Below are 16,616 nucleotides of genomic sequence, written 5' to 3' on the forward strand. Positions count from 1 at the left end.
TTTTCGATCAGAAATGAATTGATTCTGGGAATATGTTCCGGAGCGGAGCTTATCCTGTGTACAACAATTCCTTTAGAATGTCCGAAAACATTTATAGCTAAATTATTTTGCTTTTCCACCTTATCAATTTGTGATATTGGTGTAGGTTCGTCTATACCATCGAAGTTGAGTCCATCGTTTTGGGGATAGCTAGAAGGTCTATCCGGATGCTTGTCTACGGGGAACAATGCAGATCTTATCATCATTCTTAAACAATCATCGGATTTATTTTTTACGTTAATTATGGCTTTTTTCTTCTTATAATACGGGGGTAAATCTATATAAGATCCACCTTTGAAAGGCATATAATTTGCTATATCTAAATATAAACTATCGATTCTATCCACACCCCAACCCGAACCTCTATTAGTCCAGCGTTCTAAAGTTTCCTGTATCCTCTGAATTGATGTATCTAATGATGCGTCTATAGTATCGGATTTGGTTATAACTTCTTGATTGCTACGGAAATATGGTTCGGTATATTCGACGCTATCGTCTGCGTTACTTTTACTCAATGACATTTTAATCGTCAGCTGGTATTTTATACTTTGTAAATCATCTAACTCCTCGTTAATTTTACTCGATATGATGGGCTTAATATCGTTAACATCCATGTTGGAATTAATATCCATCTTCCAACCTCTTAGATATTTACCAACGCCGGCGGATGTGGATACAAATATTAATTCTTGTTGTTGTTGATTATCATTATCATCATCATTATGTTGAATATCATCCTCGTCTTGTTCTTGTTGATTATATCTAGTAAAGCGATCAATTCAGCTCTTCTCATTCGAGAATAACCTCTCAGCCCACTGTTTCTCGCTCGAACTCTGAGTTCTCTAACAGTCTGGGGTGGTTCCAAACCGAGTAAGGTAATCAATTCAGCTTTTCTCATTCGAGAATATCCACGTAGACCACGTTGCTTTGCCATAGCCTTCAACTCTCTGACAAAAACCATTGTGGTTGAATGGTATATGCAAAATGGTTCATTTGTCTAATTGGTTGTTTTCATATATCTAAATACGTATCCTCCCCAACCTATTCCTCTCATTGATGTAATCTCTCTTCCTAGCATAAATAATCTGATACCTGACCCTATCAGCACCGTGTTTCTTACATAAACAATAACAACCTTTGACCCCTATCCCGCATTCAGAACACGTATAGTTTATGTGTCCACGCTTGATGTAATAATTGTGTATACCGCAGTAAACATCAACACAGCGGCGGTTACATAGAGTCGTCTTCCCCATGAGTGTAAACTTGCAGTTATTCATGGTATATACATCTATCATATCATTTGTCTAAATGCAAATCACATCTAAACTATTGTATAGCTGAAAATCAATACAGCAGATAACCCCATAATAACAAATGCGACCTCTCGGTCTTTCTGAGCCTCTGACGGTGTATAAAACTGACTCATTGTTGGTCTAGGTATTGGGTCGAGTTTTTTCCCATAAACGAGGTAGTATTCGTGCATGGCGGATTCGACATCCTTAAACGTTTGAATTGAATGTCCTTCCTTAATCAGTTTTTCATGAATAAAGTCTAATCTCTTCATTCTCTGCTGCGTATATTGTAACTGAGCTGCTTGGTATTGTTCTAATGCTTTATTATGTCGTTTACGCTCCTCTTCAACTTCTTTAGCGTTTGATTCCCTCATACTGGAAAATAAATAATTACTCCCCGAAAAAGCTAGAGCATTAACAACAGCTCCACCGACCATCATCGCAATTGATGCCATATGAATATAAATATTCAAATGTTTAATTACTTCATTATGTCTTCCGGGATAAGTCCTTGTTTGATGAGCATATCCTTCGTTGCCATTGCTAATCCAATATCCAGAACCATCATACCTATATCAAATCCATTAAAATCTAGCTTGGGAGGTGTGGCTTTCGTAATCATTTTAGCCATACGGGCATAGCCAATGGCCAAGCCGGTGACCACCGCTGAATGATACGTCGCGTTTACCAACATTTTACCGTCTGTAACTGGAGTAGTCATGCTTCTTATAGCATTATATGAGGACTAACCTCTAATTGAACTTGTTGTTGCGGCGGGGGTGACGTTTTCTCTTCTCCGGTCTTATAAAAGAACCATACAGCCGCTATACCAGCAACTCCTACTAGTGCCCATGTTTTAATCGGATTTGAATTATTTATTAATTTTGCTTTGCGCGCCAGCCCTCCCTTCCTTCCTGCCGCTATTTTTTTGGGGTTCTTAGTAACTCTGGGTTGTTTTTTTGTATTCACTTGTGGTGCATCCTCATTCGCATCCTCATTCACTTGTTCTGTTTCCACAATCTGTTGTGGTTGCGCAATCTGTGTTGGTGTCACCTGTTGTGATTGTGGTTCCGCAATCTGTTGTGTCTCCATTTATATTATTAAGTGGGCACGTATGTTTAAATTGACAATACCTAGCCGTTATTAAAGCTGTGGTGAGTGGAGCTAAAAACATTCCGAATCTATGATAAAACTCACAGCTCACTGAGCTTATAGCGTGTTCGATGAATGGGTCTTTCTCTAGAGATTCGCATAAATACATGCGATGTTCTCCCGGGATGGGGAGAAACGTACTAGCTACGACTGTGTATAGTTGTAATATAGACGACCCTATAGTTTTAGTCATGGTAGCTCCCAGTCTAGACTCGTAATGCGCGTACAGTTTTTTAATCTCTTCGTCGGTCATGTTATCAATTTTTTCGATGGTATAATTTTCTCCCAAATATTGGGAACATTTTCCACCGGCTACCAAAGCCGCGAGTCTTTCTCTATGTTTATCTAAAGATTTATCTACATTTTGATCTACATCAGATTCTTTGAGCATTTGTTCGATGAGTTCGTCGCATTCCATAATGTAATACCTAAGGAGATATTTAAGTCTAACATAATATAATATGACATACCCAATACATCCCGTAATAATGAACTGTTGCGAAAGAATGATGATTTCGAACCACATTTTATGTAATATTAACCGCTAATGTTCAATTTGCTACATTTTGCTATATTTGCTACATTTTGCTATAATTTTACTATAATTTTGCTACATTTTGCTAAGCAATTGCATAAGCAGCTGGTTGATCGGTTTTTAATACGAGTTTACAGTGCTTCGTTGCTGCTAACACTTTTCTGACTTTGTCACGTTCACCCTTGGTATAAATGACGTCATTTTCGCGTAAACATTCCTCGAATGAATCTCGGTCTTTGCAATGAAACAGCGCTACCCATTTGGTCTGCTCTCTGAGATCTTTCAGGACAGAGTTGTATTTTTGAGTAAGTACCCAAACGCTATGTTGAGTATGCCGACCGGAGAATGCTAAATACGAAAGCATATCCTTCTTTTTTGTTAGTTCTTTACTCGCGCTGCAGTCATCTATTACGAAAAGGGTTGATTCTCCTTTGTATTTTTCGTGACATACTCGGAGACAGTCTTGTAAACGATCGCCCGGATCGACTCTGTGTATTCCGTCGTCATTCATTACCCAATCTCTCGATAAGTATGTTTTATTAACGCTTATAGTCGGGCACAGAATAATAATATGATCGAAAACGTCCCGATAATGACTTTCTAAAATATCTAGAATAAAGGCTGTTTTTCCGCAGCCCGTTTGCCCGCATATGATAGCGCAGTGCGGATCTTTAGGTAAAAGATTATCAATAGATTGCTTGCACGAATCTCCCATTTTGTATATCAAGTTGCGCATCCATAATCACGTACAAATATATGTTTAATTTACCATCGGTTTCGAAGAGCTTCGTTATCTGTATGGTGACACCCTCGCTAGCATTTTCTATTCTCCTCCCACTGCCGTGTAATTGGTCATCGTCCGTTGTTCGCATGTCGAGCCATAGCGCGTACTTCGAGGTGAGGTATTCACCCATCGATACACTCCCGAGAGACAGATCTTTCACGACCGCGTTAACTTCCGGAGAGCGTTTTATAGAAGGAAGTTTTTTAATCTCATCCCACTGGTGATGCGATAGCATTCCTTGGCTATATAGTTGATTAGGAACGCCCTCGATAGTCAATTCTACTTTCGTAATCTTGGGATTGTAGAACTTCTCGGTATTTCTTTTAAACGCATCGGAGGGGTCCTCGAACAACATTAAAATACCCTTCAAAGACCTCGTGGGGACGTTTAGATTGATATTCCACAACGTATCTTTTTTGTCCCTCGTGATCTTTCGATGTCGCAGCACGCGATCGTACAAAATGGCTAAACTTCCCGAATACTGGTTACGAATTTGTCTGGCTAATCCGGGATCCGTTATCATATCGTACTCCAAAGAGATATTGTCAATGGAATAGCTAGCATCTTCAGCAGCTCTGATTACTCTTCCGTAGTTGTTAAAAGTGAGTTCGTATTCTAACCTATCGCCTAGGGATGCTTGATAAAAAGGCATGTGGGAATCTAGTAATTCAAAGTCTAGGGGAATATAGAATCGGTTACCTAATGCGTCGGCAACGGCCTGATCTTTTACGACAGTACCATCACCACTAGAAGCATCTACACGCAGTCTCAATGTGTTCTTATTACAAATACCTTGGTACTGTAAGTTTTCCCGCTCTTTATCCGTTCTCCAGAGATCCATGTAACAATAGTATACATCGCTATCATCGATACTCAAAACCTCATTACCGCTAATTTTAATAGCGATTTTCTTAACGATAGCACGACCTAAGTTCTGAACCGGCTCCCTGTTAACGTCGGCAGAATTCAAAACAATCGTAAATGCTAGTCGGACAGTTCCCGGAACTAACACATCGTGTGCGCCGAGATTAGGAAAGCGAACCAGAAGCGTTTGATTCTGATCGATGGTACTAGGGTTATTAGTTATAGTAACAGACTGACGAATTGCTTTGACCCCTAATGGATCTCGAAGTCTACGTTGTGGGTTTAACTTGCGTCCGTATTGCGAAGACATTGTTATATTGAAAACATGTACCCTATGTTTAATATAAAAATGACTGATTTTGAACATAATGACTTTGATCTAGATAACATAACTGATACTAGTACCATTGAAGAGGGTACTGATGAAACCAGCTTTATGAACCCAACTGTAAATGATGAACTTTTACAATCAGCCGTTGATGATTATTACGATACATTAAAAGATGATAAAAATTATGTTATCCCAATAGGTCGTGAATATTCAAAGTTTATGCTAGATAGTAAAGGAATATTGCGACTGCGTGGCGCTCCGGATATTGATCTTATGCATTCTCGTACTCGTAAGCCCCTAGCCTTGTCTACGATAGCCGCTAAAAAAGGCATCGGCTTTGTAGACTACCGACGACTTTTTGCGAAAACTACTAAGGCTCTTCAGACTATGAGGAAAGAACTCGTTAATACAGATGATTTGGAAGCAGCCTCGATGGTGGCCTCGGACGGACTCGGAGAAATCTTAGATACCTATTACGATAATTCCACGTTACAGGTACCACATTCGGAGTTCAGTATTAGGGAATTACGAGGTCTTGACAAGGCAATGCAAACTATGCGGGGAGAACTCATCAATAATATAGCCAAGCTATCCGAAATCGACAAACATATAGCTCAAGAGAAAACAAAACTCGAACAGGCGGGCGATGAATTCAGTAGACGTCGCGTTGCTGAAAGATTGCGTAACCTAGAAGAGGAAAGATTGGCCCGCCTCGAAGCAGCTTCCAGTAATAGAAAGGCACTTCGTTCGCAAATCAGTCGTATTCGAGAAACTATCGATCAAGTCCTCAACGATGATACTACACTGGCCGATAAAATTAAAACATTGTTCAGAGAACAGGGAATAACAATTGCTAGTATTTTAACCGCGTTGGGATTTATTATATCGACTTTGACTCTCTCATTAACAGGTGGTAGTACAGGTGGTAGTACACCGCCTAACGATAAAAACGGTATAAAAGAGTGGATAAAAAAGCATTTAAAAGCATTAGGTTCAGCACTGGGAAAGCTAGCTGAGAAAGCCGCGGCCGCACTTCCCGGTATAATAGGGAGTGTTGTTTCCTGGCTATTGAATTTATTAGCTAAGACCACCACTTGGCTTAGTCAAAACTTATGGGGGTTGATCGTAGCAATTGCAGGGCTGTTGTACGTATTCGCTAAGAACTATTTAACCACCAAATCAGTTCGCTAAGAACTATTTAACCAAATCATGAGTAAGCCAACCGAGACTCCACCCACTACAAGCGCTGTTTTTTCATCGATATGCGGTGACACTTGTGCATCAGTAGATGTTTGTGCATTAAAAGATGTTTGCGGCTTGACTATTCCCTTTTCACCCGTGATCGTTTGCGTTATTAATTCGACATTCATATCTGAATTTATACCTGGTTTTTGTTGATCGGTAGCGATAACAATTTTATTATTATAACCGATCACTTGACCGATCTTAAGTTCCATATTACTCGGAGACATGTATAGTCCCGGTGCATAAACAAAGTCCACTTTGGATTGAGCGTACTGTAATGCATCTTGAAAACGCTGTATAGACGATGGTATGTCAACTGGTGAATTAATGGCGTCCTCCACGTTTGAGACAAACTGTTTTTGCGCATCGAGCGCCATCCCAGAACCGATAATGGACGTTCGTGTTTGAGATTGCGCTCCGAGAATTGCCCATACATAAGTTCTTATCGATTCATTAACTCTTACAAATCCTGGGTTAGTAAAATTATTTTCGGTTTTATCATTAAGAAATTCATTCCAAGCGTCTGCGGTATCGTTCATTTGTATAAATTTTGTAACAATGTAAATTAAACCACTCTTAAAACTCATAATATCCCCTCTCCAATCATTACTATAAAGTTCCCAGCCATGATACCAATGACCGACTTTATACCGATAATCATACATTCTTGAGTAAAGTTTGCTGGCCTGCCGCAACTTATAAAAATTAAGACCAGGTTTATGAAGTTCTCTATATACATAATCGCTTTCTTCTTTGACGGATTTATTTTCCTCTGTGTAAGGAACACCTAGACCATGGTTTGCTCCTTTAATACGCCAATCTTTACTCGTAGAAACATTAAATTCCTGACAAATACGCTCATACGCGGACCTATCATAATTATTATTTGTGGAATTCCACGCTCGATCCTGCGGTAATGGAGCACTAATTTCTTTAAGTATACGTCTAATCTGATAGTACACGTGAAATGACATAACAGACTTATTCAGTTCAAATCCTGGAGCGTAAAGAGATATGCCACATCCCGTTGTGGCACACCATATGGCAAAGTTTAACTGATTCTGCCAAAATTGCATCGGATTGTGAAACCAATCGTGCACCATTTTATCGCTAGTTGCCGTGACTCTGTATTTTTCAAAGATATCGGGGAATTTAACTAAAAATTCAGCACCAGAGGCAGTTACTATAATTGATTGATTAGTAATGTAAGTTGATTTCATATTTAAGTTATGATATAATATCATTGTATATTTAATATGTATGTTACACTCCCGGGAATAACAAATGGTCAGTCTATTGAACTGCTTCATACTATCGATAACTCGAATGGACAACTCGAAGTAGCTCTATGCGATGTAACGTATTACCCACGGTGGACCAATATAAATGCTACGAGAGGTTATAATAATGAGACAGAAATAAATGGTCAAAAATACATTATACCTGATGGGTATTACAGCGTATGCTCACTCAATGACGAATTTTTTAAGCCTAATGGAATTAGTCTAACACAAAATGAGTCAAATGGGTTACTGATTTTAAATGCTGGAAAAAAGGATGTAAAGCTTTACGAGAACTTAGCATACACACTTGGATGGGTAGGAGAAATAACAGTAATCAAGACAACAGATCAGGGACTCAATTTACCCGATTTAGTTCCCTATAAAGAGTTGTGCATCCATCTTGATGAAATCAGTACAACGGATAATATTCAACAAGAAAGTCCTTCAACTCTACTCAGAAGTGTTCCGGTCAAAGATGAAAAATACAATAGCGGTAGAACGGAATCTTTTTCAACATTACAATATAAAAAATTAAAGCGGGGTATTATTTCAGACATTAAAATTTCTGTATTAGATGTAAAACACCAAACTGTACATATAGGATACTTAAGTGTAACACTCCATATTATAAATAATGGTTGATTCCATATTTAAGTTATGATATAGTATCATTGTATATTTGATATGTATGTTACACTCCTGGGAATAACAAATGGTCAGTCTATTGAACTGCTTCGTACTATCGACAACTCGGATGGACAACTCGAAGTCGCTCTATGCGATGTAACATATTACCCGAGGTGGACCAATATAAGTACTGCGAGAGGTAATAAGACATGGATATTAGGTAAAAACTTTAGTATTGTCGAACCCAAATTTATACCTGATGGGTATTACAGCGTAAGCTCACTCAACGATGAATTTTTTAAACCTTATGGAGTTAGTCTAACACAAAATGAGGCAAATGGGAAAGTGAAAATATCCACTGGAGAAAAGCAAGTAAGGCTTTACGAGAACTTAGCATACACACTTGGATGGAATAGAGATATGATAATATTATCCCGTTTAATAAATCTGCATGGAGATACATTGCCCGATTTAGTTCCCTATAAAGAGTTGTTCATCCATCTTGATCAAATAAGCACGACAGATAATATTCAACTCGAAAGTCCTTCAACTCTACTCAGAAGTGTTCCAGTGAAAGATGAAAAATACAATAGCGGTAGAGCGGAATCTTTCTCGTTATTACAATATAAAAAATTGAAGCGTGGTATTATTTCAGACCTCAAAATTTCTGTATTAGATGTAAAACACCAACCTGTACATATAGGATACTTAAGTGTAACACTCCATATTATAAATAATGGTTGATGCATCAGGACCTGGAACGATAAGACAATGTAATACAATTGCGCTTTCCGATCTCGGAGACACGGAAGGATTCGGTAAACCCGGTACCAATGGTAAATTATACGCTTTACACTTACACGATAATGTATACAAGCGGAAAGAAGTCACATTCGCGGGTAATCTAGAAGATTTAAGCGATGTCGACATTAGTAGACTCCTTAAAACCACTCCGTACAATATTATTTACAACAGTGAGAATAAATGGACTATGGTCGAAGCAAACATCAAGTGGCTACTGAATATCGCCATTACCCCACCTTATGCGATGATGGGTAAGGGACATAATTTAACTAAGATAATAAATAGTGGCATCGTACTCGCGGCCTATATCCCGTCAAAACGAAAAAGTGTGTTAGTCACTCCCCTGCCAGAAAAACCAGGTCATATGTTATATAGTCGTCCTGCAATCCAAAATGTTAGTTTAAATTTGGTTACAGAATTTGATGATATTAAACAGAACTTGAGTGCAATACCTAATATTTCTACACTTATTATTGAAGTCTTGTTCGGAGATGCACCGGTAGATGCCTTCGAAATATTACCAGGTCTATCGATTAAATGGCTCAAGAAACACGAGCGTCAACGTTGCAGTATTATTCATGTCGGAGCATCACCCGTTACAACCCTCGAGGGGGTTCAAATTATTAAAAGTGACAGAATTTCTCTTTCTAAGATATTCTTGCCGTATAATATACATTTGATAAGGTTGATGTATACTCTCAAAACATTTAAGCAAGACCAATTAAAGACTATTATATATTCGTAATATACACTATGAGTTTATATCCAGCGCTCGATAAAATGATGGAAACTGTTGATGGATTTCGATTACATCAAATAAGCGACATAAAACATTGAATAGAAAAGGATAGGGAGTTGAGACTTGGATTGTATAAAAAGTATCGCAGAGCCGTGAATGCTCTGGACGGAGTTGACACCGCGCTTGTAGTAGCTGGCATGGGACTCGGTGTAGCCGGTGTCGGTTTACTATCAACTATAATGGCCGCGCCTATAGTGCTCGGCATGGAAATAACCGCCGGAGTCTCGGGACTGGCAGGAATAGCGATAAAATTCATTTCTCGTAGGTTGCAAAAGAAAGCATTAAAACACGATAGTATTCGGATACTCGCCGATGCAAAGTTGAACAGCATCGAGGATCATATTTCGACAGCAGTGGCCGATTGTAAGATATCCGAGGATGAGTTTCGTTTAGTGCTGTCGGAACTCACCAAATACAATGAAATGAAGCAGGAGATTCGATCAAAATCTTGTAAGACCAATGGTATTAGCGAAGACGATAAAAAAAAGTTCATAGAACAGGGGAGGCAACAAGCGCGTCAATTATTCCGTGCCAAAACCAAAGAACTGGTTGGAGATTAAAAATGAATTGCTTACTATCGTGTGATTACATTTAGACAAATGCTTACATAAATATATAATAATGGAAAAAACTATTAAATGGAGAGAATTACCACAAGGTTTTTATTATATCAGTGATGTCAAACCAACCAAATACGGTAATCAATTGTTTCTTATCAATTTACAAAAAGAGTGTAGTTATATAGTCTGGTCTACTAGTAAAATGAACGAAGAACTTAATAAAAATGTTGAATATCGCTTTATCGATAAAAATAATGAAGAATATTTTTATTACCAATTAGACTCATCTAAAGCAATGATTGGACCCAGGTGGTGGTGAGCTAGAGTCAATTTAACTTAATCTCATGACTATCATTGAATCGCATAGTCATTTTGGCATAAAAAATTCCTCCTGTAGTGGTGGTATAAGTATATGAATCCAGCTCCAGTGGAAGTGGTCCAGAACCATCATTACCTATAAAAATTTATATCATAGACTCCAGGTGGTGGTCAATTTAGCTGAATCTCATGACCATCGTTGAATTGCATAGTCATTTACACATAAAAAATGCTACCTGTAGTAGCAGTATAGGTATATGAATCCCGCTCCAGTGGAAGTGGTCCAGAACCATCATTACCTATACTACTCCTCCTCATGAAACAACTTTGCAGAAGCCGCCATGGCATCCAATCCAATTTTACCTGCTTAAATCATGACCAGGACCCGGAGAGCTTACAGGATCATCTCAACAAGCAACGTCAAAGAGTAAAGTTCAGCATAGAGACAGAACTCGATCACACATTGGTGGCTCACTAATACCCCCGACCCGCCTAGTGTGTCAGTAGTTTTAAATTAAATAGCTTAAAAATAGTGCCACGCGTGGCCCTGTATCTCACCTGGAATTACCAAGTTTCAGTGAAATAACTGAAAAAGTGAAAAAGTAAGCAGAGCTTACCAATACCCCCAACTTCAACCTTTTCAGTGTCAACTTTGCTTTAGTCATGCAAGCTAAACCCACTCTGAAAGACATTTAACAGTTTCCATCTTTGGCATATATTTCGACAGTATAATAATTTTATAGTTGTGATCCCAATTGGTGGGAAGATGCTCACAATATTTTTATATTTTGTCCATTATTGAAATCCCCTGGGATTTTATCATCAACAATTATTGTCCTTGAGGTGCAAGGTGTTTTTCTTAAAATACAATCTGGCTCATGATGTTATGTATTTTTTTAAATCTGGGTTTTGTAGCTGAAGCTGCAAAAATATGTTATCTCAATAAAAAACAACAACAGCACCTCTCCCCTCCCCTCCTGCCTGGTTTGGCCAAACCTTTCAAACCAAAATCAAGAACTATACTATCAAGTCGACTTTGTGGGTTCTTTCTGTTTGTAGACCCCGCCATCAGCAAAAGTTGCTGGTCGTTACTTTATCCAGTCCCAATGGTTCCCGAAAGAGAGACAACAAATTTTCCAAATAAGTCCCTTCTTGTTGCCTTATCATAAGTATGTGTTTTTTGTTCATTATCAAATTTACATGATACCAGTTGATCGTGGACTCCTCTCCATCAGTGGCTCCCATTACAAACACATACAAATACATGTCAAGAGTACCAAGCAACACGGGAACATATGGTACAAGTCCAAAAGTCACATTTTGAAATGTCTACCATAAAACTGTTTGAAAGCTTTACTTGAATGTTGTAACCCTGCTCAAAAAATGTTTGAGCAAGAATCGAAATATGATAACTATTAAAAAGTTGAAGTAATACATTCTTGTTGAGACACTTATCACTCTGAATCATTTTGCACAGATCTAAATATGAAATCTACTTGTCTCTCTCTCTCTCTTTCCATTCAAGTGTTTGGGAATAGGCTATTTGACCATTGGTGAACGATATCATGAAATCGAGATATAAGATATTTGATGGTGAAAAGAAATAGATACGACTGAACTTTATTGTTCTGAACCAGTAGCCAGACATTCCCTCGAATAGTAAGGAAATAGAAAAGAAATTCATATGCTCTTTTGGACATATGAATTTCTTTGCTATTTTTCCTGTACCGCTTATTTAAAAATGTACCTAATTATGTGTTCAACACTACACAAGATATCCACTTGGACCATAATTGTCTGTAAAAAGACATCTTGAACTGAATTGAAACGTGACGGGCATACGATGAGAAAGATCGCTTCGATCCCCCTCCAAGTTTGGCAATGTTTTACTTAGACATCGCCAAATAACTTCAGCAAATCTTACAGCCAGCGATATATTTCTAAGTAGTTGGGACGTGTTTATGCCATCTGAGTTTATGGGGGCACGGGTTGCCCAGTCGTCTTAGGTGCCGCAATTCGATGTGCAGAGTTGCGTCCCTTAGACTGTCGGTTCCAGGCGCTGATAGTCTGAGACCTGCTGGACTTCGGGCTTTTCTCCATTACAAGGGTGACACGCTGTGATGAACCATCAGAAGATCCGGGGTAGAATATGTCTTCAGCAACCCATACATGCGTAAAAGGCGTAAGAGGCGACTAACGGGATCGGGTGGTTAGACTCGCTGAATTGGTTGATGCATGTCATCGATCCCAATTGCGTGGATCGATGCTCATGATGTCAATTACTGGATTGTTTGGTCCAGACTATTTACAGACCGCCGTCATATAGCTGTAACATTACTGAGTGCGGTGTTAAACAACAAACAAACAAACAAACATGCCGTGATATAACTGGACTACTTGTCAAAACGGCGTTAAAACCAACTCATTCACTATCTGCCTTGAAGCAGACAGAATAATAGACAATGCTCAGTCGCATATACGTCACTCCAGTTCGAGCATAAGGTTTATGCACTTTCTATTTTTAAATGGCTTATACCAGGGAAATGTCTGCTGCAGGTACATTCAATTTGTCAAGTGACCATGAACATAATTCCTTTGTATCGGGTACAAAACATAAATGACGTGATATAAGCGTGGTCTCATTCACCGTCACTACAACTATGGCTATGAGCACGAGTGTAAACTGGCACAATGACGTGTCTTAATATATAGAAGCATGTGACGTGATTCTATTTGCGTACATACCATGGTATATAAAGCTGACTAACACAACATTCCCTTCGCGACACGCCACATGTTACGCCGTTGAAATGTTCTGTGCAGCATTGCCCAACGCTCTGGAGTATGAAGTACTTATCATTGTCAATAGTTGTCTTGTTAGCCTTGTGTTTATGACGATGTCAAAATATTTGGTAGGTGTAAATAATTGGTAACTGATCAAGGAATACTGCATCGTTCTTTCCAAAATACGTGGTAACACACGTGAAATACATCGAGGAGTTCACGTCTTGAAAGCATTCTTAAAGAAATCGGTTGTACTTACCCGGCGTTGATGGTTGCTCTTTGGCCACATGAGTAACATCCTTTGAGAAAGGTTTTACGGTATTACCTTTGTACAGCGAGATTGCGCTTCGAAACAACAACTTGATTTTCACCGAGGGCAAAATACACGTATTACCATGTATGGTATATCCACCAGGACGAATCTTCATGCCTGATTGCCTTGTTCACTGATCCGCTCTTGTATAACAATTTAATAGTCAATTGCCCCATGTGCTGATGAACTTACTGATCGCGAGTATCCACACAGACAGAAATGAGTTCAAGAATTATGACGGCGATCTTGGTATCCTTGTGCTCGAACTTTTGATGGTTAGCCTCCTCAATTCGTTTCGGTCTGAATTAAAAAAAAACCAATGAAAGTCTACAAATTTGGTAAAATATTCATTGAATATAAAGTCACTCTCGTAGGTCTCCGTCTTCTAATCGAATTGTCGGCGCAGTTGGCATATGCGTCTGTGTCCAAACGTGTCAACCTTCGGACTGACATGTTTCAAGTCGACTTTCAGCACTGGGGAATCCCCATGAAGGAACAAGTATTGATTTTCAGCAGCTATCAGAGTGAGCTGTTGCTATGATAGATCTGACAAATAGCTTGTGTGGTAGCGTTCATGTCACCTATACAATACGTAAGGAAATGTTGTATTCTTTGTGAAGATGTCAAATAGAAGGTGTTACGTTTTATCTAGAACGTGTTGTGAGTTTTAGTAGCCTAAACATTTATATATATCGAATTTATGTCATACAAGTACTTCCGTTTACAACCTTATGCCAATCAATGGATTAAAAAATCCTCTTTAAGACATAATTTGAATAGATCAATAGTTGTCACGAGAACAAACGTAAATGAAACCGTTTTGTTTTTGTTTGATTGTTGTTTCACACTACACTCGACTATTACATATACGACCAGCATAGCTTGCTGGGGACCTATACTGAACCGGAATCGCCAATTTAATGTTTGTTTGTTAATTGTTTAACGCCGCACTCAACAATATTCAAACTTTATGACGGCGGTCTGTAAATAATCGAGTCTGGATCAGACAATCCAGTGATTGACATCATGAGCATCGATCCACGCAATTGGGATACGATGACATGCATCAACCGAGTCCGTGAGCCTGTCCACCCGATCCCGTTTGTCACCTCTTTCGACAAGCATAGTCACCCTTTTAATGAGTTCAATGAGACCATATTACATTATTCGTTGTTGGGTCATACTTGTCTATGTTACTAACATGCAAATATTGCATCAACCATATTATTTATGTTGTATTCACCAAGAGGTAAGGATTGCGCTTATGATAATGTTGGAAGCCTCCATACCAGGTTGTATTTGTCCAGTTGTGGTTACCAGCAGGTTTGCAAAATGGAGCAAATTCGTTTCAGCACATCAGAACTGTCAGACTGCAACGTATACTTCCATGGTTTCTGTCCTTGGTATCACTACTGTTCTGAACCGAAAACACTCATGCTAGCCATGTAACATCACATGCACAAGCACAAAGCTGACATACAAATGATGTATGCATGAAGTGGCTCTATCACTGGAGTCGTCCCGTCACTACTGCTCAGAGCGATTGCCATGTCACCAGGACGTAAAGCATGAAGTGGCTCTATCACTGGAGTCGTCCCGTCACTACTGCTCAGAGCGTTTGCCATGTCACCAGGACGTAAAGCATGATGTGGCTCCTAAACTGAATGCATACACATACGTGTTATCCAAAATACGGGACACCCAGGGCAAATTATGTACAAGACCGTGACTTGTCAAATATTTAAAGAAACGCACACAAACGCAAAAACCTGTATAACATATAATTATAACTGGTTATCGATGCGATCATTCAGTCGGATAAAGATCGCCTTGCAGGGACTACTTTATGTTCCCTACATGTCTGATCGCTCAGGGGTCACTGGTGGCCCAGTCGTCTAAGGCGACGCGATTCGCTGTGCAGAGTTGCGTCCCTTGGGCACGCTAGAAACCTATGATTGTGGGTTGGAATCCCGGTTCGCCCCGATTATGTTTCTAGGTATGTCAGCACCATACCCGTGCTCGTGGGTTTCACCGAAGTGGTAAACGTCTGAGACCTGCATCACCTCGGGCTTTCCTCCCACATTAACCTGACACGCCGCGATATAACTGGAATAATGTTAAAAGCGGCGTTAAACCAAACTCACTCACTCACTCACTCTGATTGCTCAATAAATTATTGACTAACAACTAACGTTCCCTGTGTGTAATCTCTGAATGTTACTGTCGAACCTATTCGACAGGCCAATAGCATAACGACACCCCAAATAAAACTCGCAATAACTATTTTCCGAGTTGGCTTTACGTATCATTTAAATCATGTATGGTATGCATAAATGCCCAGCTTTCCAGAGAGCAAAACATAACTTGTTAATGTACCTCAAAAAGATAATCCCGTAAATTAAAAAAGTATCGGTCAAATGTCTGGGCACACAACCACCCGTAACGGTCATTATTGACTTGAGGCACTTCACACCAAGCGTCATGTCGTCCGATATTGCCTTAATAATGTAGTAATTGATTTCATTTTATCATATTCTTTTGTTCTCGGGTGAAATAAAAACACTCAGGGTTATTAATTTCTAAAAATTTGCAACGTTCGTTTTAATTATTAATAAACAAAAACAATCTGGATTGTTACATCATCAAATGGAAACGGACACGATCATGTCAGTGGCGGTAAACAAACAAACTCCACATGCAGTTTGATCCCGAAATACTATTACAAAATTTTAGTTATATCTAACTTAATTTTTTGGAAATACTTACATAGATGTATAAATCTTTGTAAAAATAATTGCATATGGACAATGTTCGTTCAATGTACATTAACGTCAATCTGATTGGTTGATGAAGGAGTGACGTCGTATTGTACAGCATTGTGAA

General features: G+C 39.0%; 1 protein-coding gene across 3 annotated transcripts in view; it reads right to left on the bottom strand.

Annotated features, from left to right (window-relative positions):
* Positions 1-16,616, bottom strand: part of LOC139443470 (uncharacterized) — a 56,382-nt gene that overhangs the window by 29,936 nt on the left and 9,830 nt on the right. The window contains exon 2 of one of the 3 annotated variants that reach the window (XR_011651733.1): positions 13,680-14,033. The exons of 1 other annotated variant lie outside the window; for it this stretch is intronic. Coding sequence is in view for 1 of the 2 variants with exons in the window: in XM_071224454.1 (XP_071080555.1) it covers positions 13,926-14,033 (108 nt within the window). In the remaining variant the exon portion in view is untranslated. The remainder of the gene's footprint in view (positions 1-13,679; positions 14,034-16,616) is intronic. One more of the 3 variants, XM_071224454.1, reaches the window with a different exon arrangement.

The sequence above is a fragment of the Haliotis cracherodii genome, unplaced genomic scaffold, assembly GCF_022045235.1.
Source record: "Haliotis cracherodii isolate W230 unplaced genomic scaffold, xgHalCrac1.p SCAF_5, whole genome shotgun sequence".
Classification (NCBI taxonomy): Eukaryota; Metazoa; Mollusca; class Gastropoda; order Lepetellida; family Haliotidae; genus Haliotis; species Haliotis cracherodii.